A 26,384-nucleotide genomic window follows, 5' to 3' on the forward strand; every position below is an offset into this window, starting at 1 on the left:
TCACCAAGCGTTATAAAAACAGGAGGGACAGGACACTCATCCGCTGCCCACCAGGAGAAGAAGGGAGTGCTGGAGAGGAGCTCAGACGGTGGTGTTTAAAATAAGGCATCACTTTAATTCAGTAAACTATCACTTCCTGAGCATCTAACTTCACAAGGTAACTGAATATACAGGAAGCATCGCTCTTCTGGCCTCGCTTTATAATCTATCTTGTTTGTTGCTTGGAAAGCCTGAATGCAAAGTAAGAGGTACTGACATATTTCAGGTTTGCATGGTCTCTGTCAAACAATAGCATGACACATGAAACCAAAATCAATGCAGTAAAATTGTAAAGTTGTGCAACCAAAATCTGAGTAATTTTCATGGCGAAGTGATTTTATTTGTGGTGTGTGGGCAAGACATAGGAACATTATGTCAGGACTTTTTTCTCCTGTGTTGCTCAGTTTCTAAGTCAATAAAACATTTTTTCCAAAAGGAAGGTTTCAGGCCTCGGCGTAAGTCACTTGGAGCTGCTTTTTGCATTGTGACATTTTCCTGTTCTAATAATGGTTCTCGGTTGGGTGAGTGCAGCTCCCAAGAACTTCGGCCTCTCAGGGGCTTTGTTAGATTTCTTCTCTAATCAATTATGTCACTGTGCAACAACAGCCACAATTTTCTTTATGTTCTTTGTAGATCACTCAGGTCAGCTGACCAGCTGCTCCTCAATATGCCTAACACATAATAGAGGCTTACGGAGGCTTTTGCTGTGGCAGGTTAAAATATGTGACTACATCACTGCCTGTTTTTAAATCACTAACTAATTTCTTCACCCTGGCCTTTGACACCACATGATATGTTGATTTGAGCTTTTACTTATTTTATACAGTAAGCCTTTTATTGCATGGCTGGTAATATTTTGAACATATTTTTGTATTCTATATTTGAGTCTTTATTTTGGCATTTTAATAAATTTTAAGTTCTTTCTTAATAAAGCTAGATGGGATTGACTGGATTGGATATAAGACCTTTAGCAAGCCTGCAAAATTGCTATTGAAAAATATCTAGTTTCTTGTGGATGCACAGAGTTCTAAGTATTATTACAACAATTTATGAGGCTTAAGCAGAAAGACATATAAAGACATTGGTGTGATAAACACCGTATGTACTGATTTGAGATTGAACTGCCAATGTAAATGTGCTGAAATACTAAAAGTCTTTTTGTTTGTCTTTTGAAGATGTCTAAAGGACCAGCAGTAGGCATTGATCTGGGTACCACTTATTCATGTGTGGGTATCTTCCAGCATGGCAAAGTGGAGATCATTGCCAATGACCAAGGGAACAGAACCACACCAAGTTATGTGGCCTTCACAGACACAGAGAGGCTTATTGGAGATGCTGCCAAGAACCAGGTGGCCATGAATCCATCCAACACCGTATTTGGTAAAAACACTGCAAGACAATAATACAAAATAGGATTTCACTTCTCCGTCTGTTTTATTTCTCAATTTTTTTAACATCAGTTCCTATTAAAATGCAAAATCTCTGTACACACAGTGAAACTTTCTTTTCATTGTTGCTGAATTAACGACAGATGCTAAGCGTCTGATTGGTCGCAAGTTTGACGATGCTGTGGTGCAATCGGACATGAAACACTGGCCCTTCAAGGTTATAAATGATTCCTCAAAACCAAAGATGGAGGTTGAATATAAGGGGGAGATCAAGTCCTTCTACCCCGAGGAGATTTCCTCCATGGTTCTCACCAAAATGAAGGAGATTTCTGAAGCTTATCTTGGCAAGGTATGCTGCTTGAAATGCTGTTGCTACAGAAAAATCAATTTCCAGCACCAAGACTTACAATGAGACATATACGTATTTTCATTAACTGAAATTATTTCCATCATTTCAGCCTGTGAACAATGCAGTTATCACAGTTCCTGCTTACTTCAATGACTCCCAGCGTCAAGCCACCAAAGATGCTGGTACCATCTCTGGCCTCAATGTGCTTCGTATTATCAATGAACCCACAGCCGCAGCCATTGCATATGGCTTGGACAAAAAGGTGACCATCAATCTAATGGCTAAAATGCTAACCTCTTGCTTTTATGTTGCTTTTACAATTTCCTTCTATTTATTTCAGGTTGGGGGAGAGCGTAATGTTCTCATATTCGACCTTGGTGGCGGTACGTTTGATGTGTCAGTCTTAACAATTGAGGATGGCATCTTTGAGGTCAAGGCCACAGCAGGGGACACCCACTTGGGTGGGGAGGACTTTGACAACCGCATGGTCAACCACTTTATTGCCGAGTTCAAGCGCAAGTTCAAAAAGGACATCATCAGCAACAAGCGGGCCGTACGCCGTCTGCGTACAGCGTGTGAGCGAGCTAAGCGCACCCTCTCCAGCAGCACCCAGGCCAGCATTGAGATCGACTCACTCTACGAGGGAACAGACTTCTACACTTCCATCACCAGGGCTCGCTTTGAAGAACTCAATGCGGACCTGTTCCGAGGAACTCTTGAGCCTGTGGAGAAGGCCCTGAGGGACGCCAAGATGGATAAAAGCCAGATCCATGATATTGTCCTAGTGGGCGGCTCCACACGTATTCCAAAGATCCAAAAGCTTTTGCAGGACTTCTTTAATGGGCGTGACTTGAACAAGAGCATCAACCCAGATGAGGCAGTTGCGTATGGGGCAGGTAGGTCTCCACAGAATTTACTCCTGTATCCCTAGAAGTAGGTGCAGATAAAAACTTTCCTGTAATCATGACTTCATTATTTGGAAACCCACAGCTGTACAGGCTGCCATCCTGGCTGGTGATAAGTCTGAGAATGTGCAGGACCTGCTCCTGCTGGACGTCACACCCCTGTCCCTGGGAATTGAAACGGCTGGAGGAGTGATGACGGTCCTTATCAAAAGGAACACCACTATTCCAACTAAACAAACCCAAACCTTCACCACCTACTCAGATAATCAACCTGGTGTCCTCATTCAGGTAGCACATTCTGCAAATAAAAGTTCACACCTCTTGATATTGGTTGACTTTTGTAAAATTTGACAGTGAAAGGAATAATCTGGGTTATTTAGCATGTCACAATATTAAAATAAGGGTTTATTTTTTCAGGCGGATTTTCACCATCTTAGTCATTCATTTATAAATGTCAAACTAAATATTTAATTAGCTAGCTAAATATTGTGTGTGCCAATTAAATATTTATCTCCAATTTAAATATTTATCTAGAAACTAAACATTTAGTTATCAAGCTAAATATTTAGTTTACAATGTAAAACTATTTAGCAGCAATCTAAATATTTGGAAATAACATGGTGGAATTATAAATTAGGAAAATGAAGCGCCAATTTTTTTCATTTATGGCATGTTAAGTAACCCAAATTATTGATTATTATTTTTTTATTTTTGACTCTACGCTGTATAAAATGGCACCCCATATTATACAGTACTACAAAAAGTTATTTACCTCCCCTCACAACTTTCTGCTGTTTCTGCCTTTTTCTCTACATCAGATCAGGCAAATGGGTAAATAAAATCCAGGTTTTATTTACCCGGTAACTTTATTTAAAAGGGAAATAAAAACCTATCCAAACCCACCCAGCCCTATGTCAAAAGTAACAATTGAATTAGGTAATTAAATTATTAACTATATTTTATAAAAACAAGTCCAGACCAGTGGAATTTGATCCTTCTGGATCTGCACAACTTGCCATCATTTAAGAAACAATAAATGCCAGAGTGAGACTGTCTGGCTAATTAGTTTGTGACCTTGAACTCCTGCATCCTTATCATAATGTATAGTTGTGTAGTAAAAATAATCCAAACCACACCAGGAACTCGACCTCTGAATCGACTGAAATAGATTTTAGAGTGTCCAAGTGAAAGCCCAGACTCTAGCCCAATTGAAATGATGAGGCTTGACCTCCAAAACTGCATTATGAATTCATTTGTGTTAACTTTGTTTGATATTAAAATTACTTTGATTATTTGAAGAACTCAAGTGTGGAAAAACAGCAAGAACAGAATAAATCTGTAAGGGGATAAAAACCTTTTTAATTGCACTGTGCTAGTGTTGAAAATGTTCATTGATCCAATAAACATCAATACCTTGTTTTAGGTTTACGAAGGGGAAAGGGCCATGACCAAAGATAATAATATCTTGGGGAAATTTGAATTGACTGGTATTCCGCCTGCTCCCAGAGGAGTCCCTCAGATCGAAGTGACCTTTGACATTGATGCCAACGGCATTCTCAATGTGTCCGCAGTCGACAAAAGCACCGGAAAGGAGAACAAGATCACCATCACTAATGACAAAGGTTGGACCACATATTGCAGGGCAAAGATTGTTCATCAGAGAAGGTTCTAAAGTGACTGAAGCAAGCTTTATGTTTCATTCTTCCTCAGGTCGACTGAGCAAGGAAGACATTGAGCGCATGGTGCAGGAAGCAGAACAGTTCAGATCTGAAGATGAGGCCCAGAGAGACAAGATCACTGCCAAAAATTCTCTTGAGTCTCTGGCCTTCAACATGAAGAGCACAGTGGAGGATGAGAAGCTCCAAGACAAGATCAGTCCTGAGGACAAAAAGACTATCCTAGACAAGTGTAATGAAGTAATCGCCTGGCTGGACAGGAACCAGGTAAGATATCCGCAAATTAAAAATGCTTTCATTAATATCCAAAAACAAGAGCTTCATTTTTGAAAAAGTTGTGAAATCACAGATGTTTAGCAGAAAAACTGTGATAGACATTTTTTTCACCTCCATATTGTGTTTTTACACTCTTACAGCTCTTACAGCACAATTATCTGCTTCTTTTTTTTACACAGACAGCTGAAAAGGAGGAGTATGAGCACCAACAGAAAGAGCTGGAGAAGATTTGCAACCCAATAATCTCTAAGCTGTACCAGGGGGGAATGCCAGGAGGAATGCCAGGAGGAATGCCCGGTAGCTTCCCCGGCGGAGCCGGAGCTGGTTCGTCCTCTGGCCCAACCATCGAGGAAGTCGACTAAATATAAGCAATAAGCACAACAGTTACTTGTCTCAGCTTGACCACATGTACTGGCTGTTCAAACCATGCATTTTGTGCCAAATGGGCACACCATAAAAATTCTACTTAATTTTGCTCTACAGCATTACTGTTAGTGTAATGAGCTATTGCTAAAATGCGCTAAGGATAGTGCTTGCCAGAAGGAGCCTTGGTGTCTGAACTTTCTCACTTTCTGACATAATTACAAATTTCTATAGAGATGTTTTATAGGCCAGCACAAATAAGTTCATACATACCTGGGAAGTAAAAATGAAAGTATGTATGGTTCTCAACACTTTTGGCAAATGTGAATCAGACCCCTGAGTTAAAGTTTGCCCAACCATATTTCAATGCAAAAAAAGCTGCAGAGCTGTTTGTGATATCGCTATTCAAGCTTTGTAAATCCAGAGACATTTCAGTTTTTGCCCATTCTTTTTATTTTAGTAGAGCTCACGCTTGGTTCCATTGGATGGAGAGTCTTTGTAAACATCATATTCTAATTCTAGTCAGAAAAATATCACAATCACAATCAAATTTGACCTATTCCATTCAGACACATGTGCTTTAAATTAAACCGTTCCATTTTCAGCTCTGTCTGTATGTTTCTGGTCATTGTCTTGCTGTAAGGTGACCTTCAGCCCCAGTTTTACATTTTACAGGATTCCTTCCAACATTGCCTTGTATTTAAGACCACAATCCATCAACTCTGTTCCCATCCCTATGAAGAAAAGCCTCCCCCCTGCACGAGCTTAACACTAGCATCACATCATAGCATGTAAGGCAAAAGGTTCAATTTTTGGTCTGATGTGACCAGAGTACCTTCTACCACATATTGGAATTGTTGCAAATTGCACAGGGACAACTGAGCAATATTTTCACTTTTGAATAGTCATACCTTTCAGACAGCCATTCAGATGGGTTGAACAGTGAGACAAAACATGTTTAAAGCTGGAGGCATTTCTGCTGTTAAAGCCTAAAATCTTGCAATAAACATCTACGCATCTTTATTCCTGACTGTCTGCTGTGTTCATTGAGCTTCATGATGCTGTTTGTGTTGTTAAACAAACCTCTGAGAAATTCATACAGCTGCATTTATACTAAGATCAAATTACTTGGGTAGAGTGTGTTTACTAATTAGTTTAAGTGGATATTTTGGGAGTAAAAACGTTAAATTGGTTGAATCCCAGTTCAATCAATTTGAATGTGCAAAAACCCTTGAAAAAGATTAAATATTTCTTCCTTCCTACTGACAATCGTGTGTCATTAAACACAAAAATGCAGTGAAATGCATTCATATTTGAGGTTTGTTCAGTCTTCAGTGTTTAATTGTACATCTCTAAATCATTAAAGTTTACATTAGATAACTCTCCAACTAATTAATAAGTTAATGACAAGACATGCAATGTGGCAACTATACTACCGATCTGACAGACTTTTCCTGAAAGAAAACCACATTTTGATCAGTATATTTTTAAGCTGTATCAACTTACCTCACAGGAAATTAAAGAAAATGTGTTAAAACAGAGCTCCTGAGTAGGAGAAGTAAGCGTTTATCAACAGAATGTGTTGTCTGTTCTTGATGCATGCATGTGCAGAAGCAAGGGTCACTAACTGAATCATTTTTAATAGCAACAGCAAAGGAAAACCATGTGGCTGCTTCTTCCAAATCAAATAATTATGTGATCTATTTTTTTCTAATTCAAGTGTGACTTTAGATTGTCGAAGGTGCTTATCGGCAGGTGGTGTTTTCTCACACGGGGGCTTGTGAAACATGGATGGGGAGGGGTTTCTACTAATGGCTACCCACAGAAGTCAGGGTCAGTCGTGAGGGATGCACCTATAAATGCTTGTGTAGCACAAAGTTACCAAATAGGGTAGACTTGAATCAAAGTTGGGCCACAGTTATGTTCTTGCTTTTTAGTTGTTTTGCGCTTGTGGCCTCCACACTGGGTGAGTGGCACTATAACTTTATTTCATGCTTTCATCTCAAGGCAAACCATAAAAGAAATGCAGTAAAAACATTGTCCAAGAATCATTGACATTTTACATTTTAATTGGATTGTAGCTACATATGCACTGATTACAGTGTAATATAACTGAGCATAGCCATTGCAATTGGGAACTAGAATGATGCTGGATTTAATCTTTGGCCTCAGGGTGTGGAGTGCCTACTATTAAGCCCCAGGTGAGCGGATACAACAAGATTGTTAATGGCGAGAATGCAGTGTCTGGTTCCTGGCCCTGGCAAGTTTCTCTTCAGGTATGTCGCTCAGTCTTCTGAAATTCTCCAGTTCTGTTGAATCATGCAAAAACAAACACCTCAGGCAGAGAAAATCTCTTGAAGAGACATTGTTCCAAATTTAGGACAGCACCGGGTTTCACTTCTGTGGAGGATCACTGATCAACGAGTACTGGGTTGTCACAGCTGCTCACTGCCGTGTGTCGTAAGTTGCTAGATGTGTCCCACTGCAAACATTTGAAAACTGTTTACTAAAAGTAAGTAATTAATAAGATGACCTCTCATTCTGATAGGCCGTCAAACCACCGTGTGATCCTGGGTGAGCACGATCGGCAGTACAACAGCGAGCCCATTCAGGTCAAGACCATTTCTAGGGTAAGGAAAATCATTCAAAAAAATCCCTTTTCTAAAGCGTGAGCTTTTTATCTGTGTGACCTCTACAAAGATATTTCAACTTTTTGGAAATAATTTGAAATTTTTTCTTCACCTCTATGTACAGGCCATCACCCACTCTTACTTTAACTCAAACACCCTTAACTATGACATCACACTTCTGAGGCTCTCCTCCCCAGCACAGTTCAACTCCCGCGTGTCTCCAGTGTGCTTGGTTTCCTCCAGCAGCAGTATCCCCTCTGGAACCAAATGTGTCACCACCGGATGGGGCAGGACAGGACAAACCTGTGAGTGAGCCTCTCTACATGTCTGAGCACGATGGTTTTACAAGCAACAAAGCTGGAAAGCCTTAGCACTGTAATGGATTTGGAGTGGTTGTGTTTTTTTTCTTTCTGTCTTCTCAGCAAGCCCTCGTTACCTGCAACAGACCTCCCTGCCTCTGCTCAGCCCTGCTCAGTGCAGAAATTACTGGGGTACCAGCAGAATCACCGATGTCATGATCTGTGCTGGTGCTTCTGGAGTGTCTTCCTGCCAGGTAACGTGGTTAATGTTAGACTTCACCGGGTAAAACATACAAGCTTAAAATGACAACTGAATAATATGTTTGCAAAATACATTTGTAATGTGTGAAATGTGAAATTAAATATGCTCTTTTAAAATCTCTGTATGAAATGCCCTTTAAATGTGAGTGCGTGATTGTGTATATATCATCTGAGTCACCAACTGTGCTATTGCTACACTTTTTCCTGTTTTTGAAATCAGTCAGCCCAGTGCTCACAAAAGGCAGAACACAGATACTGTATGAATGCAAGTTCATTTATCAAGGCAAATAATCTTGTAAACTATTTGCCTTGTTTCAGGGTGACTCTGGTGGCCCTCTGGTGTGTGAAAGCAGTGGTGTGTGGTATCTTGTGGGTATTGTGTCTTGGGGCACCACCGACTGCAACGTGTACACCCCGGCAGTGTATGCCCGCGTGTCCTACCTGCGCAGCTGGATCGACCAGACCCTTGCTTACAACTAATCAGAAAAGCACTAATGCAAACGTATTAAAGTTGATGTTGGATCATACTGTGAGTAAATAGAACCAGTGTCCCAAGGGTTGCTGTTTGGTGCATTCTCAAGAAGTCAACCAATAAAATCTTGAAGACTTGCTAGTGTCTCGTTCTTAAATAAGACATGTACTGCATGTATGCATGTGTGTGTGTTGGGGTGGCCTTGAATTTGATGTGTTTTAGCGACCATTTTCCTAACTCATGCTACGTTGTGAGGACTGACTGGTTATGGGTATGGGTAAGGTTTAGGACTAAAGTGTGAATTGAGTTTAGATCAGGTTTAGAGTTAAGAATGAACTGGTGAAAGCTAGATTTAGGATAAGTGTCAGAATTAAGCTACAGAAATGAGTGAAAATGAATTGAGGCCAATGCAAAGTCCTTGTGAAGATAGAAAAACATATTATGTGTATGTGCGTGGGGGTGTGTAAGGGTGCGTGGGTTTGGGTGTTCATGGGTGCACTTTCAGAATTTATATTGACATGAGGTCAACAAGAGCTTCTGATGGTAAAGGAAAACCACAATATCTTTAATTTAAGCTTTAAAGGTTTGAAAACATTTAGTTTTAAGTTAAATAAGTAAAGAAAAATTTTTTCAAGTATCCAGAGATAAAAACAAAATCCACATAATGTTCTTAGCAGTACATGTGTTTTTAGGAGCTTGTGACCATTTGTGGTGTTTTTTGAAGTAATTAAGTCAGCAAAAGCATTTGTAAAATTGGAATGTAATTTCCAACTACGGTACATAAATCCAGTATACTGATAGTATCGTTGTTACTTTTGCCAGTTGCAACAGCACCAACACAGCGCGATCATTCTCGTTGCACAACACACATATGGTCTTTCAGATAACATTAATATGGAAGTGGCATCTAAAGCCTTGTGTGTGTCTCCAGCTTATAGTGAATTTGAATGTCTGAATCAGTTGCCCATAGTAAGGTCTAAAATGACTAATGGGTACAGTAAGGTTTATGATTTTTATTCATATTTAGCAAATATGTATTCATACTTGACTATTTCTTCTTGCCATGATCAACATTACTAATAAATATCAATTTAATAAATTAGATTAATTAATTAAGAACAGAAAATAATTAATGTACTATATCAGCGTCCTGTATTTGTTCCAGCCCATTCAGTTTGTCCCTGATCAATAAATTGTCCAGATTTCTTTTTTTTTTAACAGGTTTGTTTATTTATTATTAAAACAGACACTCAAGCGTACATGTAATATTAAAAGATAAAGCAGTAATGAATTTTGCAGGGCATATTTGCATATCTACGGATAACACCACTGATTCATTAACACACTTTTATTTCTATAGTAATACATCTCCCGTGACACCAACCAGCTGTTATAACCATTTATATACATTTATTACAAAATGTCAGAGCCATGAAAAGTAAAAATAAACCAAGAAAATGCCAGTTTGTTCTCAAATCAAAGTGTAAGTTTGACATTATTTTCACTTTAGACTGTTGAATATCAATTACTCTATAACTAATAATTTACAAGTTATTTGCAACTTTAATTGGCAACACAATTTGTTTCTCTCTACTGTGTTTTCAAACAATATTTTTGCTAATGTTAAGAAGATCTACATCATGGCAATGGTGGCAGGAGCGGGTCAAACCCCCGCTGCGTCTGTCTCAGTTGTTGTGTTCTTGGGCAAGAAAGTTCAGACTGCTCCATAACAGCTGTGGCTCCTGTCAGTCCAAGTATGTGTCTGAGTGGTTGAATGGCTGAATGTAGTGTAAAGTACTACACAAGTACAGGCCATCTAAGAAACTTATTTGATGTTCCTATTTTCCTATTTGTTGAAGTCTTCCTCAGAACTCGCTTGTATTTCTGTGGAAACCAGCTTGGTCTCTATGAAGGTTGGAGAAGTCACAGCCTGTTTTTCCTCCACAGTGCATCTTTGGGGAGTCCCTGTAACGTGTGAGTGAGAGGATCCCAATAAGACATGGTCCTCCGCCAGAGTGCTCTCTATCACAAAACAAATGGACTGCTTGAGCTTCTTCTGGAACTCGTCACACATGAAAACATAGAGGATGGGGTTCAAGCAGCTGTTCATGAAGGCAAGACTTACAGTTAGAGGACCTATGACTTGAACAATGTTCTGTATATCTGAGTAATGATGGAATTTTAATTGTATGAAACCTAAAACATGAAAAGGCAACCAGCAGATAAAGAATGCAAAAATGATGGCAAAAATGATCCGGTGACGTCTTTGTTTCCTCATTCTCTGCAGACGCCTGGCACGAATCCCTATGGCCACATGTGAGAAAAATATTGCCAGGAATGGAATGAGAAAGCCCATAACAAAGCGGAATATACACAATGTCCAATGTTTGTTCTTTGTCATAGTTGAAGGGTACTTGCAGTATGTCTGATTCTGGCTGACTTCCACGGTACGAAAATATGCATAGGGTGTGCTACAGATGCCTGCAGCCAACCAGATTACAGCACTTATCACTTGAGCTTTGCCAACGGTGCGCTTGTTTTGTGCCCACACCACCACCCAGATGGACAAGCAACGATCCAGACTTATTGCTGTCAGAAAAAAGACGCTGGCAAACATGTTGACTAAGCTCACAAAGTTGTTGAGCTTGCACATAAACTCTCCAAAGGGCCAGTGGTGCTGCTGAGAGAGAGAGACTGCTGTAAACACCAGGAACGCTGTGAAGAGGAAGTCTGCCAGAGCCAAGTTGAGAAACCACACAGAGTTGACAGATTTCTTCCTCTGGAAGACGGTCACATAGATGACCAGACCATTTCCTACTGTCCCAACCACTATGATCATGCAATACATAACCAGGGAGAACATCCCTATATGTTCGACTCCCATGTCCAATCCAGGTGTGTGGGCTCTGGAATTGATATCTGATGAAAGAAAAATGGAATCAATTGAAGATAGATTCTCCAGTCTACATAGAGTGAACAACCTTTTTTCTCATACGTATGTACACAATCCATTTAACACTTTCTTCAGCTACAATGATGAATGGCATATCACTTGTGATCACAACTGATTTTGAATCTTGTTCAAATCTTGTAAAATAGCCTATTTTACCATTTAATGCACTGAAAACAAATGAACTCATTGCTACCTTAAAACAAAGACTTCTCAACAAATACATTTAAATGGTATTTAAGATGTTAGTACACAAGTATTTCTGCAAATCCCGTTTTAAAAAATCCAACAGTTTAGCGATTTTAAAGTAAGTAGTTATAAATATATGTTACCAGTCCTTACTTTCCTTGAAGTCTCGGAAGTCTTTATTGTGGCTGACCTCTATGCTTCCTCATATTTCTGTCTCTGTTTTTACTCCTCCCTCTCAAATGCAAATTTGACAGTGCAGTCACTTAGAGGGAGTGGATAAAGTTAACATTACCCAGAAAATGATGCCAAATTTTTAAAACAACTTATAAGGCAAGACATTCTGGTGATATACAGGCGATACATTAAATTGCCAGAGACTTCTGTCAATTATATTTACTTTTCTTTACACAAACCAATCCTATAGTCTTTGGCTGCTTTAGTGATTCAGGTGATTTGACACAACTTATGAAAAAGTTGGTTTGCGGTTTCAAGCGTAAGCAATGTCTAGCAATTTTGTTAAACAATAGTGGACCAAAATCTATCCAGGGCAAAGCATTTTGAAGTTCTCCAATGTTCCACAATACCAGTCACATGACCTTAAACCAGTTAATGCTCAGTACATTGAACTGAACAATGCTGGATTCTACATGACAAATGCAGTTCACCTCATTATCTGCTCTGTCTGTTCTGTTCTGATTTGATTGAGGACTTTTTCAGTCAAACTCTCGAGTTTGGCACAGAATGCAACAACAACCTTATGTTTGCACAATTTGTCATGGTCTTTGTTTTCAACGCCAGTAAAAACATTTCAACACTTATTGCCTTGCTGCAAAAAGTATGTCCAAAAACATTATCACTTGGTGAATTTACAGGCTTGAATTTATGGCTTGAATCAAAAGACAGACATCTTAGGCTTAGTCCACGCATAGCTGGATCTTTTTTAAAAAAGATGATAAACTAGATATTTGCTTCTATATAATTATTTTGTCCACACTTAATAAAAGTGTTCATTCACACAAATCCGCTGAATTACAATTCTCATTGACATTTGACAAGCCAAACCCATAGGGGGAGGTGTAAGAAAAACAGCCAATCACAATCCTTCAAAACAACCATGACATCCTGAGATTCATTTGTGTGGACAGAGAGAAAGCTTATATTACTTTTAAATACCATGTTAGGAGACTAAAGAGAAAAGAAAACTTTCCTATATTATCTCACAGTAATTTAGTCTTTATGTTTTCATTATTTAAAGCACTTTGAACTGTGCTGTTGCTGCCTTGCTGTGGCGGGAGAGAATTCAGCTCCCTGGTTTATATGAATCATCTGCTGCTTGATTGTCCATCAGCCAATCACCAATTGGTTCACCTAACATAGCTGAGCTCTCGGTTGACACGGAGTGCACGCCTCTTTCAGATCACTTGCGTGTCATTCACCAGCTTCTTTTTGCAACATCTTTTGGCGTATGAAGTTTGTAGTAAACTTTATAGGCTATTCTGTTGTGCGCCCCTTCCTGCTTCTCTACCTGGATCAGAGCTGGTCTATTGTTGACTTGTATTGTTGACTTGTGTTTGCACATGTCAAGTGATGTTTCACTTGACATGGGCAGACATCACGTGATGTCTGCCCATGTCAAGTGAAACATCACTTGACATATGCAGACATCACGTGATGTCTGCATTGCCTCTGGCACAGAAACTAATTCTTTTAACACGTGACTCACCATAACTTTGAACTTGCTTTTTCTGAGCAGTACCAGAAGGGCTACTGCTGGGCCGCTACCACTGCAGCAGGCTAAAGGAACGCTGTTGTTTTGCCTCTGTCCTTTTTGTTTCTCTTTTCCCTTTGCATTGCTGTGTGTGTTTTCTAACATGTAACAACTTACTCAACAATATCTTTTCCTCTGCTTGTGGGGTCTCTGGTGAGTGTGGCTATCCCTTGGTGGTGGCATCCCCCTTAAGTAACATATGCAGATTTTCATTTGGATTTAGTTTTTTTTCTCTGAACATTGGAGAGCTCAACTGGGATGTCTACTTTGTTTAGCACAGTAAGCCTAGCATACCCTTCCCTCACCCCCATCGCTTCCCCATCATCCAACCATTACATCGGCCTTGGTCGTCCTAAGGACTGCAGGTTTGTTGTTTGAATATAAAACCTTTTGTTCAGATGGAACCCCCACTCTTGTTGTTATGAATGAAAGAAACCTGAGAGTCTTTCTTTAATGGTTGTGGTTTTTTTGTTGTCGTTTTTTTGGTAAAAGTTATACATATAGACTCTAAAACTATGTCCTTGGGTGAGATTCCCGAGGTGGTGTTGTTCTCAGTGTCAGTGTCTAGGACACATCCTGCCAAATTGCTGCCACACTAGCCTTTTTCTGTCCATTTAAATTGGGTGTACACACAGTTTCCCATATTTGGCTTATTGCCTCTAAACAGTTCTTATAGTTATAAGCAGTCTTCTCTACAAACACACACTTGCCATATTTGGCAACCCTTTAGCCGAAAGCTTTGACTGTCTTTAAGCTCTGTTGAGAATTCACACCTTGCTTTTTTATCACTCTCAACATACGGCTCTGTTTTAAATGTGTTGCAATCCTAAACTGGGGTCTCGAGATCTAATGTGCAACCAGACACTACAACTGCAATTCCAATAATGTTTTTTCTAGACCCTTTATCTTTGCAGGGTCTATCAAAGCCAAACCGTCAACAAGTTGAAATGGTGAAATGGAAAGAAATAAAAGCTGTTTTGAATTTTGGAGGAAGTCAGAGAATGCAACTTCTTTCAGGAAGGTGACTCAAGCACCATACTGCAAGGTCTATGTAGTACAGATATGATCTAGACACGTTAGATGTAAGGCTGCAGTCTTATCCACCCTCTTGATTGTTTATTAACCTATGAAATATTTGCAGAAGTCTGTTGGTTTCACATAACCTTTTTGATTTAATGTATTTAGTTTCTTGCGGGTCTTGCATTTGGAAAAGATCGATTAATGCATGTGCACAAAAAATGCATTTGAAGAAATATTTTACTTTGCAAAGTGATGTTCTTTTTTTTCTGTCATTATCAGATTGTCAGAACAACCCATTGCATTCAAACACTGAATCCACTGAATCTCTGTCCAACTTTACCTATATTGTTGCATTTATTGTTGCAATTTAAACATTCAGTTGCACATTTATCAAAATCCCAAATAAAAGTTGCTTGGTTGTTCTCATGTAATTCTTGATCTGCTTTTATATATATGGGTGTGTGGGTGTGTGTGAGGGTGTGTGTGTGAGTCAATATTGTGCAATTTTGAGGATTTAGCTGTTACTAAGCAGGAATGCAAAGTAGTATGTTTTGCAAAATGGCAGTTCCTGTGAAACCAACTTCATGATCAGTATCTTTTTCCTGTTTATTAATAGGTTTTCTCCTTTTATTTTTGCATAAGGTCTGAAAATAAGATGGAAACCTATTACAAATATCAGATTTTCTATTGCACAGAAATCGAAGAACATTGGTTCTTCACATCGATGAACAATATATACACATTTAGGAAAGTTATCCTGAGAATATTGTTGATTTGTACTTCTGACATGTGCAATGACAATAAAGTTGAATTCTATTCTATCCTATCTCTTATGTAGAAATATTGCTGTTGTGGCTGCAACAAGTATACGTGAAGTTCAGGATGGAATGCAGGAGGTGCTCCAAAAAGTCAGGATTCATGACATTTATTGCTATATGCAATGAAAAATAGTGATGTATAATTTCAATGTCGCCAAAACCAGAAATTTGAAGAGGTGGTATTGTCTGTGTCTGCTTCTCATGAAACTCATTGCAATAGTTAAGAGGAATATGAAACTTCAGCTCTTGCTGCAGTTGATATGCATTATCAGGTGATTTTCAAACATACGGTTTGGTATGTGTCCTCATAATTACTCAGACACAAAAGCTGATGTCATAATAAGTCCTTCACTATATTCCTGCACGTTTTTGTGTTTGTTGTCATGCAGTTGTGTGATTTGTACAAGTGGATGAAATTGCATCAATACGTAATAAATTACTTAGAGGAAGTACAGTAGAATTTCTAATTGATACTGTGCATCAAAAGCAGCAAAATACGTCCCACCTGAGCAACCACTCAGTGATACAAAACATCTCTTTAAAAACAAATCACTCTTACAAACTAGTGAAAACTCCTTCAAGGGCTTTCTTTCACTCTGAACAGATTCTAAATCTAAATGAAATTTTGCAATGCACTACTGTCATTTTGCTCACTCCTTTTCCTGAGCAACAAAGTCTCATTGGCAGCTAGCTGTGAGGGAGGAGTGATATTACAGCGTAAAGAAATAAAGCTCCAAACAGTTAGAGCCCAACTCAGACTGAACAGACTCATGCAAAATGGATATTGGTAAGAGTTTTTAAAACTACAATTAACTTGGATAGTGTTGCTGATATGTTGTACTAGCAGGAAAGAGTAAGACAATGTATCCTCTAACTAACCTCTGAAATGAAAAAGTTTAGACATGCATTACCTATGCTTAAACGGGGAATCTTGATATTTTCTAGTCAATTCAGATAAACTAGTTGTAATTCAGATGTCTTTGTCTTTTATCTTACATTGCACATCAAATGATTATGTTGTTATATCACAATTTATTTTTCTTTCAGTATATTCTTAAAAATCTCGTTTCAAATATTTCCAATTTTCTGTCATCAGATTCGGTTCTGACGCATGTCCAGACATTCTCACTGGTCGTCTACTGTGTGATTATAGTGGTTGGGACAGTGGGTAATGGTCTAGTCATCTACGTGACCGGCTTCAAGATGAGGAAAACAGTCAACTCTGTGTGGTTTCTCAACCTGGCTCTGGCCGACTTCCTCTTCACAGCGTTTCTGGTGTTTACAGCAGTCTCTCTCTCTCAGCAGCACCAGTGGCCTTTTGGACAGTTCATGTGTAAACTCAACACCTTTGTGAGTTCAGTCAACATGTTTGCCAGCGTCTTTTTTCTGGCGGCCATCAGTCTGGATCGTTGCTTGTCCATCTGGGTGGTGGTGTGGGCACAAAACAAGCGCACCGTCCTTAAGGCTCAAATCATCAGCGTGGCAATCTGGTTGGCTGCAGGGATTTGCAGCACACCTTCCGCTTACTTTCGTATTGTGATAAACCATAATAATAAGACATACAGCACTTACCCTTCAAAAGACATAGTATGGCGTCTGAATATTTTGCGTTTTCTTATGGGTTTTCTCATTCCATTCCTGGCAATATTTTTCACCTCTGTTGCTATAGTCATCCGTTCCAGGCATCTGCAGCGGGCAAGAAAACGGAGATTTCATCGCATCCTTTTCTCTATTATTTTTGCATTCTTCATCTGCTGGTTGCCCTTTCATGTTTTGAATTTTATAGAAGTCAGTGACCAGAATCTCCAGAAAGTTGTTAGAATTGGAAGTACTCTAAGTGTGAGTCTAGCCTTCATGAACAGCTGCCTGAATCCCATCCTCTATGTTTTCATGTGTGACGAGTTCCAGAAGAAGCTCAAAAGGTCCCTATGTTTTGTCCTAGAAAGTGCTTTGGCAGAGGAGCATTTGTCTTTTGCGTCATCTCGCTCACTGTCATCTCACTTTTCACGGATTTCTCGAAAGTCAGATTCTGCTGCCCCAGAAGATAACCGTGTGCATGCGTTGACTTTCACGGAGAGTAGGGTGGCATAGAGTAAAGGAAAGGCAAAGAAACAAAATCAAATGTTCAAACTCTCATTGAAATGGCAAGAAAAATAAAAAAAAGACAATATATTGATGACATCCATTTGAGGATTGATATAGATAATGCCTTGCACCTGTGGAGTGAAATAAGAAGAATATTTACTGTTATGAGTGCTTTTTATATTTCTTTAAATGATTTGTCTTTATTTTTTTAAACAATTCCATGTATGTATGGCAGAATACTGTGATATACTGTATGTGACTATGAAAATGTAAGGTTGTTGAGATAACTAATGGAAATATTAAAATATATATTAAAATGTTATTTCCCCTGTATTATTCCCCTTAATAAACTGTGAAACTGCACATTTTTGTGTATTTATCTTAGTATGTGTGTATGCATGTATGACACTGTCATCTAAGAACAGTTTAGTTGCAAGGCTCAGTTAAAAACAAGGAACAAACATAAAACACCTCCTTTTCAGTTTAAAGGTGGGCAGACAGAACATATGCATTATTACTGTCTCTATGTTTCCCAGACTTCTCTTGGTTTTGAGTCTTTCTTGTATTGTGTTCTGTTTGTGTAGTGCTTATTAATTTCTGTCCTCTGTTCAGTTCCTGTTCTGCCGTTCATTTCCTCTGTCTCTTTTCTCTGATTATACTCTCAGATGCTTCCTCTCAGCTCATTAGTCTCAGTTGTTTCTTGTTCTACTCACCACTTCTCATTAGTATTCTATCCTCTTGGGTTGTTTGGTCATGACGGGTTCATCTGTTCAGTCGTACCCTAAGTAATTCTACCCTCTATGTTCCTGATTTGGTTTTGGGTTTATTTAATTTCACAATATTCAGTTCTTCAGTTTTTGACCCTCTGACTTTGTTGTTGTACGATGTGGATGTGTTTTGTACCATTAAGCATATTTATTTTTACTTCATCTCTACCTCCCCTGTGCCTGAATTTGAGTCTCACACAATCATTAGCCATTTTGTGACACAAATATCTCAAAAACCTTATTTGATAACTGCTTAGAGTTATTTTTCTTAGGTTGTAAGTTTGCAATAACTGTAAAGTTGTATTCTTAAGTTTTCACCTTTGAGTGAATATGAATGCTCCCACTTGCTGCTCTTACCTGAATTTTCTCACCCTGGGACAAAGGATGTTTCTATTCTATTCTGACATACACAATGTACCCCATTTGTCTAGATTTTGTTGAAGTGCATTTTGTTTTCAAGATGACCACTGACTATTTGTATGCCTGTTTTCCAGCATTGAGCAGGTGGTTTAATTTGAAATGGCTTCAAAAAATACTGATAAAAATTAATAACACAAAAGTTAACTTGGTACAAATTAACATTACTGAACTTAAAGCAACTGAAATGAATGCAACAATTACAAAAATAAGGCAGCAATACAAGTAAGTAAGGCAAACCCACTTTATCAAAGTTCTGATATTTTACAGTACATATACTGGGAGGCAACAACATGAAGAGATTGCTGTTACTTAAAAACAACAAAACTTCAAAATACTTTAGTTAATGTTTGCCACCAAAACTGGCGATCCGTTCCTTTGACTGCATCACTTCTGCTTTCTTCTTTGGTCGCTAAGCGGCACTGCAGTCCCCTCAAATTTACCAAAGTGGCCGCAGTTTTTTGATTAAAATTATGTTGTGCTGGCGTACTTATTAATACTAAATATACCGTTGGGAAGAAATATTGCATAAAAGGTCAATATCGTATCATCAGCACTTTAAGCCTATGAAAGTCCAGCACCAGTGAGATATCACTACAACATTGCTATGACAAGCCACTGTGTTGGCAGTGATCAGGGTGAATAAAAAAGGATTCTGCAAATGCTGGACATCCATTGATATTTTTATGGATATTTCATATTAGTCGATAAATTAGGACAGGTGTAAGTAGAGACCCCCATTAAGCTCCAATACTGTTTAAGTTTCTCGAGGATATGAATAATTTGGGGGTTGGGTGTTGTTATGATTCTGGCCTGTCTGCCTGCTCTGTTTCCCTCCTCAGCTCTCACCTCTGCAATCAAGTTCATCGGGTCGTCTGCATGCTGCTGTGCTGCAGTGCAATCAGGCTCAGGTCATCCACCTGTTCACCAGCAGTTATATTCAGCTTTCATGCAGGCAGACAGTGCCAGATTTTTTTTGAAAGCCTTAATGTCACTAGATATCCAGCGTTTCCTCCTCCTTTGCTGGCCTGAGACCAAGTTTTTTTCTTTGTCTCAGATACTCCACTGGCTTCTGTTTTCTGGACCCGACCTTGTTTCTGCCTTGTCCCTGGATTTGTCTGCCTGAGATCGCCTTCAAGTGTCTGTCATGTTTCTGTGCCCTGTCTCCTGTTTCTCATCTGACCCCTCATAAGTTTGTTTGCTTCTGACCCTGCCTTGGCCTCTTGACCCCAGAGTCCTGTTTTCCCCTGGGTTGATACCTGCTACCAGTGTTTATGCTCTAGATCAGTCTTCACCATCCAGCTGAAGTGTTCTGTTCACGACAACTAACAGCCTTGAGATCTTGTTTATATGGCAAGAAGAGGAAATAAATGTGTTAACACTTGTTAAAAAAAGAGGATAATTTAATGTTAACTTTGGACAAAACGTTTGGCTCTTTCCTCTTTAATTTCCCCGGATCCTCAGCGAGTGGCGGCGTGCTGCTAAAGTGAAAACAACAAAGCGTGTTGACGTCACAGATCACAGAGTTTAATCTCATACAAAGCAATCAACAACAAAACTGCAGAGGAACAGAGATATGCATTTTTCTCATAAAAATAAAGACAGACAAGGGGAGACAAACAAACACAAAACAAAGACAAACAAAAAGGCAAAGACGCGTCTTTGGAGAGAGCCGATGCAAAAAGGCAAAATGGTAGCCGCTCTCTTGCATTTTCTCTCCTGACACGAAATCTTATACTAAAGTGTTTCTCTATTTAATTTATGCACTCAAGGCGTTCCTCCTGTTGACCAACTGGAAACTCCCTTAAGTACTCAGAGAAACTTGTAACTCCCCCTGATCTACGCAAAGATCAAAGGGCCATCTGTCTTCTAGCAAACCGCTGCGCTCTGACCCCCCGTGGCTCCCACGGTCATTCTGAGTACAGAACGATCCTGAGATAAGACCTCACAGATACCTGTGAAATCTAAAGTCTCTGTCTCCCAAGGAAAATGCTAATTTTATGGCCTCCTATGGCCCGGCCTCACAGCAGGGAGACTCCATTGAGTGATCTGCATTTTGGCCCCTGTTTGTCTGAATGCCTGCTCATCTGCTCAACAGAAAACTGTTCCAAATAAGAGTGCTGAATATACCTTTTACACAGGTCGTAAGATTAACTGTATTAAGCACTAAAAATAATCATTTTTCCTTAACACACTGCTTACCACAATTTCCTCTTGCAAGTAGTGAAGCAGACTGATGGGAACTCTTAATTTACAATATTGTACATAATTAGTCTCAAAATATGAAATATTTGTTAAGTTTCTGACAGATAAATGCTTTGCGTCTGGTGAATGGTTTCTATTATAAATGTAACTAATCAAATAGATTATGAATTATAGGCAATTTGTGTGCCATTGATTCTTTGACATAAAAAGAAGCACAGAAAATTAAAGCAGAAGTTTTAACACTAAGTCTGCCATCCATTGCTGGTTTTGAGAGGGGGATATTTTATGGTTAAGAATTTGTTGCTTTTGAAAAGCTACAAGCAGCTTCTCATGTGGTTCAGTCCAATGCGGGTGATGTAAAGTTTGTTTTAATTGTTCAGAAATCTATAGTAATGCTCTCCAAATATAAGAGTATATTTAAATCACAAATGATGCAGCCCATTATTACTTTTCAAGGCTATAAGATCAAAGTTGTCTCAGGTTTTATAATTGATTATTCCCTGGGCTTTGTTCATCACATTAAACAGCAGGTAAAAAACCTGAAGCTGAAGTTGGGCTTGTACTTAAGAATTGGATCTTGTTTATCATTCGAGGCTAAGAAACGTCTTGTTGCTGCCACTTTTATTTCAGATTTTAGACTATGGTGACATAATATATATGCCTGCATGTTCACACAGGTTGCATAAGCTGGATTCTGCATGGAGGACTGTGTTTCTCACTGGTGGAAGAGCTCTGCCTCACCACTGTCTTCTCTGTACACGCATTGGCTGGACTGTCTTGTTCACCCACAGATTCTACCACTGGTATCATTTTTATTTACAAAGCTATCTTGGGTTTATTCTTCCCCATATCTCCTGTACCTTATTGCTGGAAAATTTTCAGGCGGTGGTTTTCTGCAGTCGGATGACTTCATTTTATTAAAGTTCGCATTGATCGTGGCAAGAAATCCTTCCAGTTTGCTGCTCTCTCAGATGGGAATCAACTGCACAAAGATGTAAACTCAAAGAAAATGGTCCCTTTTAATGTATTTAAAGCCACTCTTAATCAGTTTGTGAATGTTTTTTTTTTTTTTGTAAGTGCTTTGACTAATATCAGGATGCACTTTACTCCTAGTTTTACTTTAAGGGCTGTATTTGCTTTGTTGTTTTTATTCCTTTATTATTCATACTGCAGCTTTGGTTTGTAATCGTCCATGTCTCAATGAGACACACCTGGTTAAATAAACAGTACATACATTACAAACAAGATGTTATCAAAGCTTCCTTTTTCATCAAAGTTTCTTGTGGTTTTTCTGAAGAAAAGCCTATGAAGATTTTCTGAAGAAAATCACAGAGCTCGAGGCCTAATTGTGAGTAATAATACTATCACATCAACCAAAGGGGGAATGACTGGCAGAGTAAAATACCTGGTAGAAACTGAACCTGAACCAGAGTGTAGAAGAATCTTCACTTGTTATTTCATGTATTTAGGAAGGGACATTAAACAATTTATGAACAACTAAACATATTTTTAAAAGTATTTTGCATTCAACGTATCACATTGAATCTAGTTACTGTACTCCTATTTTGTAAAAAGACATGGTACCTACTAAAAATGCAAAACAAAATCCATTGCAAAATCCATAGCTTCATGTTTGATCACAAGTTTGGGACGAGGATATTTTTCCAAACTGTCTGCCACTTGAATGTTTTTCATATTTCTGTAATTGGTCATTTTGAAACTGACACCTGAGATAAAGGGCTGTGGGTTGTTTGACTGACCAGTGTTAGGATGGGAACAAAAGATGTTTTAGGACTATCTTGTGGCTTTTTGGTAAGAACAAAAGTATATGACACATACATTGTTCAATAAACTACAGCTAATTGTTTTACAGAAAATAGCACATAAATGTTATATTATGAAAACAAACAGCCTAACATTAACTTTTAGTAACTTTTTTAATTTAGGTTCATAATCCACTGCATTCTTGAGTTCTTGTTTTGAGTGTTTCAACTTTGTTATAAGAGCACTATTCGCTGATTGTGGAACATGTGCTAATGAGGAAATATCTCTAGACTTGGTGTACAAGTATGAAGGTATTCTATCATAGTAACCAGGTGAACTTCAAGTGGATATTGGGACTATTATCCGGGATTGTTGTGTGTTCCAGTCCCTCCCCGATGCTATAAATGAGCACTACATTATAACAGGATTCATTTATCTGTTGGTGACTTCACAACTGGGCTGGATAGATAGATAGAATCATACATTTGGGGAAATATACAAATAAATGATTTGCATAGGGTATAATCCACAAATGTCTGCCTCTTTTGGCTTTTACATTTTCATACAATTAATGTGATTTAAGTTCATGGTGAATAGTCTTAGTTTTGTTTTGTTCACTCCTTCGGTATGTCCACGCTGTCTTATTGGCAGATGCAGCAGCAGAAAGGGAGGAGTGTAGAGAGAGGAGAAATATAGTTAAGATGAGATATAAATCAACTCAGAATGAAGACCTTGCAGCTGCCCGGATCATGAGGACTGGTGAGTTGCTCTAACAAATAACACCAATAGTTTTAAAGCTCATTCTTAGTTTAAACAGAAAAGTGTATGATTGTTTAATGTAAGAACACAGATTATAGATTGAATTGACTGATATGTTTGATAGGTTAATTTTTTACACACTTTGAGTTCTTCTAGAATTAAGCAATTTTTTCTATTTTAATGTAATAGCTTTTTGTTGAGTGAGCTAAAGTTTTTAGGTCAAGTCAGCTTACTGTGGCTTTGTACAGTTGGCTCTCATTGTAACTTCACAGATGCAAAAAAAAGATATTTATGAAGGTTTAACCAACCAACTCACAAATTCACCCCTAGCTAAAAATCTAAAAACTGAATGAAATTTTACCTGTATGCAGCAAATAACACATTTTAATTCTGAGAACTTTGCTGTGGAAATGTCTGCTGATTCAACAACTTTTTGCTTTTTGTCTAAGAATGTAGCTGCAATGAGAAACATGATAAGATTTTGTGAATGCATCATGGCGTGTGAGGGAAGGCATTGTTGCACAGCGCATGCAAATGTTATTTGTGCATTCTGCAGACTCTCTAAAAAGTGCTTCCATTTCTCTTCACCAGATAACACAACCACAGATAGTTCATCTGGACTGGAATCGGCTCTCGAACACATAGAGACATTCTCACTGGTGGTCTACTGTGTGATTATAGTGGTTGGGACAGTGGGAAATGGTCTGGTCATCTATGTGACCGGCTTCAAGATGAAGAAGACAGTCAACTCTGTGTGGTTTCTCAACTTGGCTCTGGCAGACTTCCTCTTCACAGCGTTCCTGGTGTTTACAGCAGTCTCTCTCTCTCAGAAGCATCACTGGCCTTTTGGACAGTCTATGTGTAAACTCAACAACTTCGTGAGCTTGGTCAACATGTTTGCCAGCGTCTTTTTTCTGATGGTCATAAATCTGGATAGATGCCTGTCCACATGGGTGGTGGCATGGGCACAAAATGAGCGCACCGTCTTTAAGGCTCAAATCATCAGTGTTGTAATCTGGTTTGCTGCAGGGATCTGTAGCACACCTTCTGCCTGCTTTCGCATTGTGACCTACCAGGACAATAACACCCAGTGCGTTTACAATGCTACCATGCAACAAAAACGGTCTCTGTACACTTTCCGCTTTGTTGTGGGCTTCCTCATCCCATTCTTGGCAATATTTCTCTCTTATGTGGCAATAGGAATACGTTCCAAGCGTCTTCAAAATGTGAGGAAACACTTATCTCATCGTGTAATTGTTTTCATCATTGTTGCATTCTTCATCTGCTGGCTGCCATTTCATGTTATGAGTTTTATAGAATTAGCTTCCAGCAATAAACAGGACCTTACGATTAAGATTGGAGGTCCTTTGACTCTGAGTCTAGCTTTCATGAACAGCTGCCTGAACCCCATCCTCTACGTTTTCATCCGAGATGACTTCCAAAATCAGCTTCATCAGTCTGTGTGCTTTGTTGTAGAAAATGCTCTGGCAGAGGACCTTTTGCCATCTGCATCCTCTCGTTTCTTGTCACCACAGTTGCTACGGGCTGATAGAAAATCAGAGTCCTCTGTTCCTGTTGTTAAGGAAAAATGATTATTTTAGTACTTAATGCAGTTAATCTTACGCATGTGTAAAAAGGGTATGTTTGATACTCTTGTTTTGAACCAGACAGATAGGGGTCAGAATCCAGATCACTAAATGGGGCCTTTTGCGGCCCGGCTAGAACACAGAGCCATAAATTAACATTCCTGCAGGCAGTTGGGGGGAGACCTGCCGGAGGCCAGCATCTGCGATGGTGTAAAACTAATGCAAAATAGAAGATTGAAACCCCGTAACATTTAATTTCTAAGTATTAATACCATGTTTACTGAAGATTGTATTATCTCATTTAAAACTACTAAAGGATGAATGTATTTGAAAACTGTATTATCTGTGACGATATTAGAAGCAAATGGAAATTGTTTGAATGAAAATGTTTTCTTTACTATTAGAAAATGGCTCAGGAATTATACTTTATTTTGTCCTGTGGATTTTATGTATTATTTTGGCAGAACTCAATCTTTTGGGGGCTGACTGTGCAAAAGCAAAAACTGGGGTTTGCAAAGATAACATTTCTTGAAAAATTACCAGATGCAAGTCTCTTCGAGAACGTTAGGAGAGATAATGGAAGAGACGTCAGATTCTGAGGGTGTCTGCGAAATCTTATCTTAAGACTCTCGGCGCCGGGGACATTCGTACCTGGTATCGTCCAAGATTAAGTGGTCCGCCCTTGTCTCTCGACAGAAACCAGACGCCTTTGGAACTTCGCTGTAAATTAGGAGACTTCTCAAGTTTCCCTTAGTTCCTACGGGAGTTTCTAATTGGTCAAAGAACGGAACGCCTTAATTGAATATATTAAATTGAAGAAACACCCACTCAGTATAAAATTTCATGCAAGCATTAAAAATTCAGAATGCTACCACTGTTTTGCTTTTTGGCATAAAGCTTTCTCCAAAGACGCGTCTTTGCCCCCCTTCTTTTCTTTGTGTTTCTTTTTCTATTTTTCCTGTTACAGGTAATGAATATATATCTCTGTACCTCTGCAGCTTTGTTAATTGATTCATGCGTTGTTTTGTGTGGGATTAAACTCTGTGATCTGTGACGTCAACGCGCAGTGTCGTGGTTTCACTTTCTCCAGCCGCAGTCCGCCTGCTAAAGATCCCGGGACTTTAAGGAAGAAGGAGCCAAACTTTTTGTCCAAAGTTAATGTTAAATTATTCTTCCTTAATACTGTCTAGGAGAAATATGCAGGAATATTACTACAGATCTAGAATGTATAGCAATGTACGTATAGAGAAACATGCATGTGATTTTTTTTTACTTCATTTAGTTTTTGATGTTTTTTCAACTGTCGGTGATTTTATTGTGTGTGATTTCCTTAAATGTTAAGTCTTCAAAAGAAATATTAGTAACGTGTCGTGGCTTATAGTCTAAGTTGACAATCTG

At 38.8% G+C, this 26,384-nt stretch overlaps 5 protein-coding genes across 5 annotated transcripts; 4 read left to right on the forward strand and 1 right to left on the reverse strand.

Annotated features, from left to right (window-relative positions):
- Positions 1-30: 30 nt before the first annotated feature.
- On the forward strand, positions 31-6,019 carry LOC102237422 (heat shock cognate 71 kDa protein-like). The gene is made up of 9 exons (XM_005798431.2): positions 31-157; positions 1,215-1,419; positions 1,571-1,776; positions 1,886-2,038; positions 2,117-2,672; positions 2,767-2,969; positions 4,105-4,303; positions 4,392-4,624; positions 4,813-6,019. Exons 2-9 carry the CDS (start codon positions 1,215-1,217, stop codon positions 4,993-4,995), a joined length of 1,938 nt encoding a protein of 645 aa, XP_005798488.1. The 5' UTR covers positions 31-157; the 3' UTR covers positions 4,996-6,019.
- Positions 6,020-6,856: 837 nt separating this feature from the next.
- On the forward strand, positions 6,857-8,795 carry LOC102237162 (chymotrypsin-like protease CTRL-1). The gene is made up of 7 exons (XM_005798430.2): positions 6,857-6,962; positions 7,169-7,272; positions 7,377-7,456; positions 7,545-7,626; positions 7,751-7,931; positions 8,049-8,179; positions 8,505-8,795. The coding sequence occupies exons 1-7, from the start codon at positions 6,917-6,919 to the stop codon at positions 8,664-8,666; spliced, it is 786 nt and encodes a 261-aa protein (XP_005798487.1). The 5' UTR covers positions 6,857-6,916; the 3' UTR covers positions 8,667-8,795.
- A 1,089-nt stretch (positions 8,796-9,884) lies between these two features.
- Positions 9,885-11,992, reverse strand: LOC102230788 (G-protein coupled receptor 1-like). Its single transcript, XM_005798485.2, has 2 exons — positions 11,951-11,992; positions 9,885-11,577 (listed from the first exon to the last, which is right to left on the reverse strand). Exon 2 carries the CDS (start codon positions 11,540-11,542, stop codon positions 10,505-10,507), a length of 1,038 nt encoding a protein of 345 aa, XP_005798542.1. The 5' UTR covers positions 11,543-11,577; positions 11,951-11,992; the 3' UTR covers positions 9,885-10,504.
- A 4,109-nt stretch (positions 11,993-16,101) lies between these two features.
- Positions 16,102-17,851, forward strand: LOC102230528 (C3a anaphylatoxin chemotactic receptor-like). The gene is made up of 2 exons (XM_005798484.2): positions 16,102-16,190; positions 16,500-17,851. Exons 1-2 carry the CDS (start codon positions 16,181-16,183, stop codon positions 17,492-17,494), a joined length of 1,005 nt encoding a protein of 334 aa, XP_005798541.1. The 5' UTR covers positions 16,102-16,180; the 3' UTR covers positions 17,495-17,851.
- A 5,474-nt stretch (positions 17,852-23,325) lies between these two features.
- On the forward strand, positions 23,326-24,992 carry LOC102230262 (chemokine-like receptor 1). Its single transcript, XM_005798483.2, has 2 exons — positions 23,326-23,400; positions 23,992-24,992. The coding sequence occupies exons 1-2, from the start codon at positions 23,343-23,345 to the stop codon at positions 24,990-24,992; spliced, it is 1,059 nt and encodes a 352-aa protein (XP_005798540.1). The 5' UTR covers positions 23,326-23,342.
- Positions 24,993-26,384: the final 1,392 nt, after the last annotated feature.

This window comes from Xiphophorus maculatus, chromosome 3, assembly GCF_002775205.1.
Source record: "Xiphophorus maculatus strain JP 163 A chromosome 3, X_maculatus-5.0-male, whole genome shotgun sequence".
Classification (NCBI taxonomy): Eukaryota; Metazoa; Chordata; class Actinopteri; order Cyprinodontiformes; family Poeciliidae; genus Xiphophorus; species Xiphophorus maculatus.

Coding starts and splice junctions, on each gene's coding strand:
- LOC102237422 (XM_005798431.2), top strand. CDS start 1,215: ATGTCTAAAGGACCAGCAGTAGGCATTGATCTGGGTACCACTTATTCA. Junction 1,777..1,885: donor CTGAAGCTTATCTTGGCAAG/GTATGCTGCTTG, acceptor CCATCATTTCAG/CCTGTGAACAATGCAGTTAT. Junction 2,039..2,116: donor CATATGGCTTGGACAAAAAG/GTGACCATCAAT, acceptor TATTTATTTCAG/GTTGGGGGAGAGCGTAATGT.
- LOC102237162 (XM_005798430.2), top strand. CDS start 6,917: ATGTTCTTGCTTTTTAGTTGTTTTGCGCTTGTGGCCTCCACACTGG. Junction 7,273..7,376: donor CCTGGCAAGTTTCTCTTCAG/GTATGTCGCTCA, acceptor TTCCAAATTTAG/GACAGCACCGGGTTTCACTT. Junction 7,932..8,048: donor GGGCAGGACAGGACAAACCT/GTGAGTGAGCCT, acceptor CTGTCTTCTCAG/CAAGCCCTCGTTACCTGCAA.
- LOC102230262 (XM_005798483.2), top strand. CDS start 23,343: ATGAGATATAAATCAACTCAGAATGAAGACCTTGCAGCTGCCCGGATC. Junction 23,401..23,991: donor TGCCCGGATCATGAGGACTG/GTGAGTTGCTCT, acceptor TCTCTTCACCAG/ATAACACAACCACAGATAGT.
- LOC102230788 (XM_005798485.2), bottom strand. CDS start 11,542: ATGGGAGTCGAACATATAGGGATGTTCTCCCTGGTTATGTATTGCATG.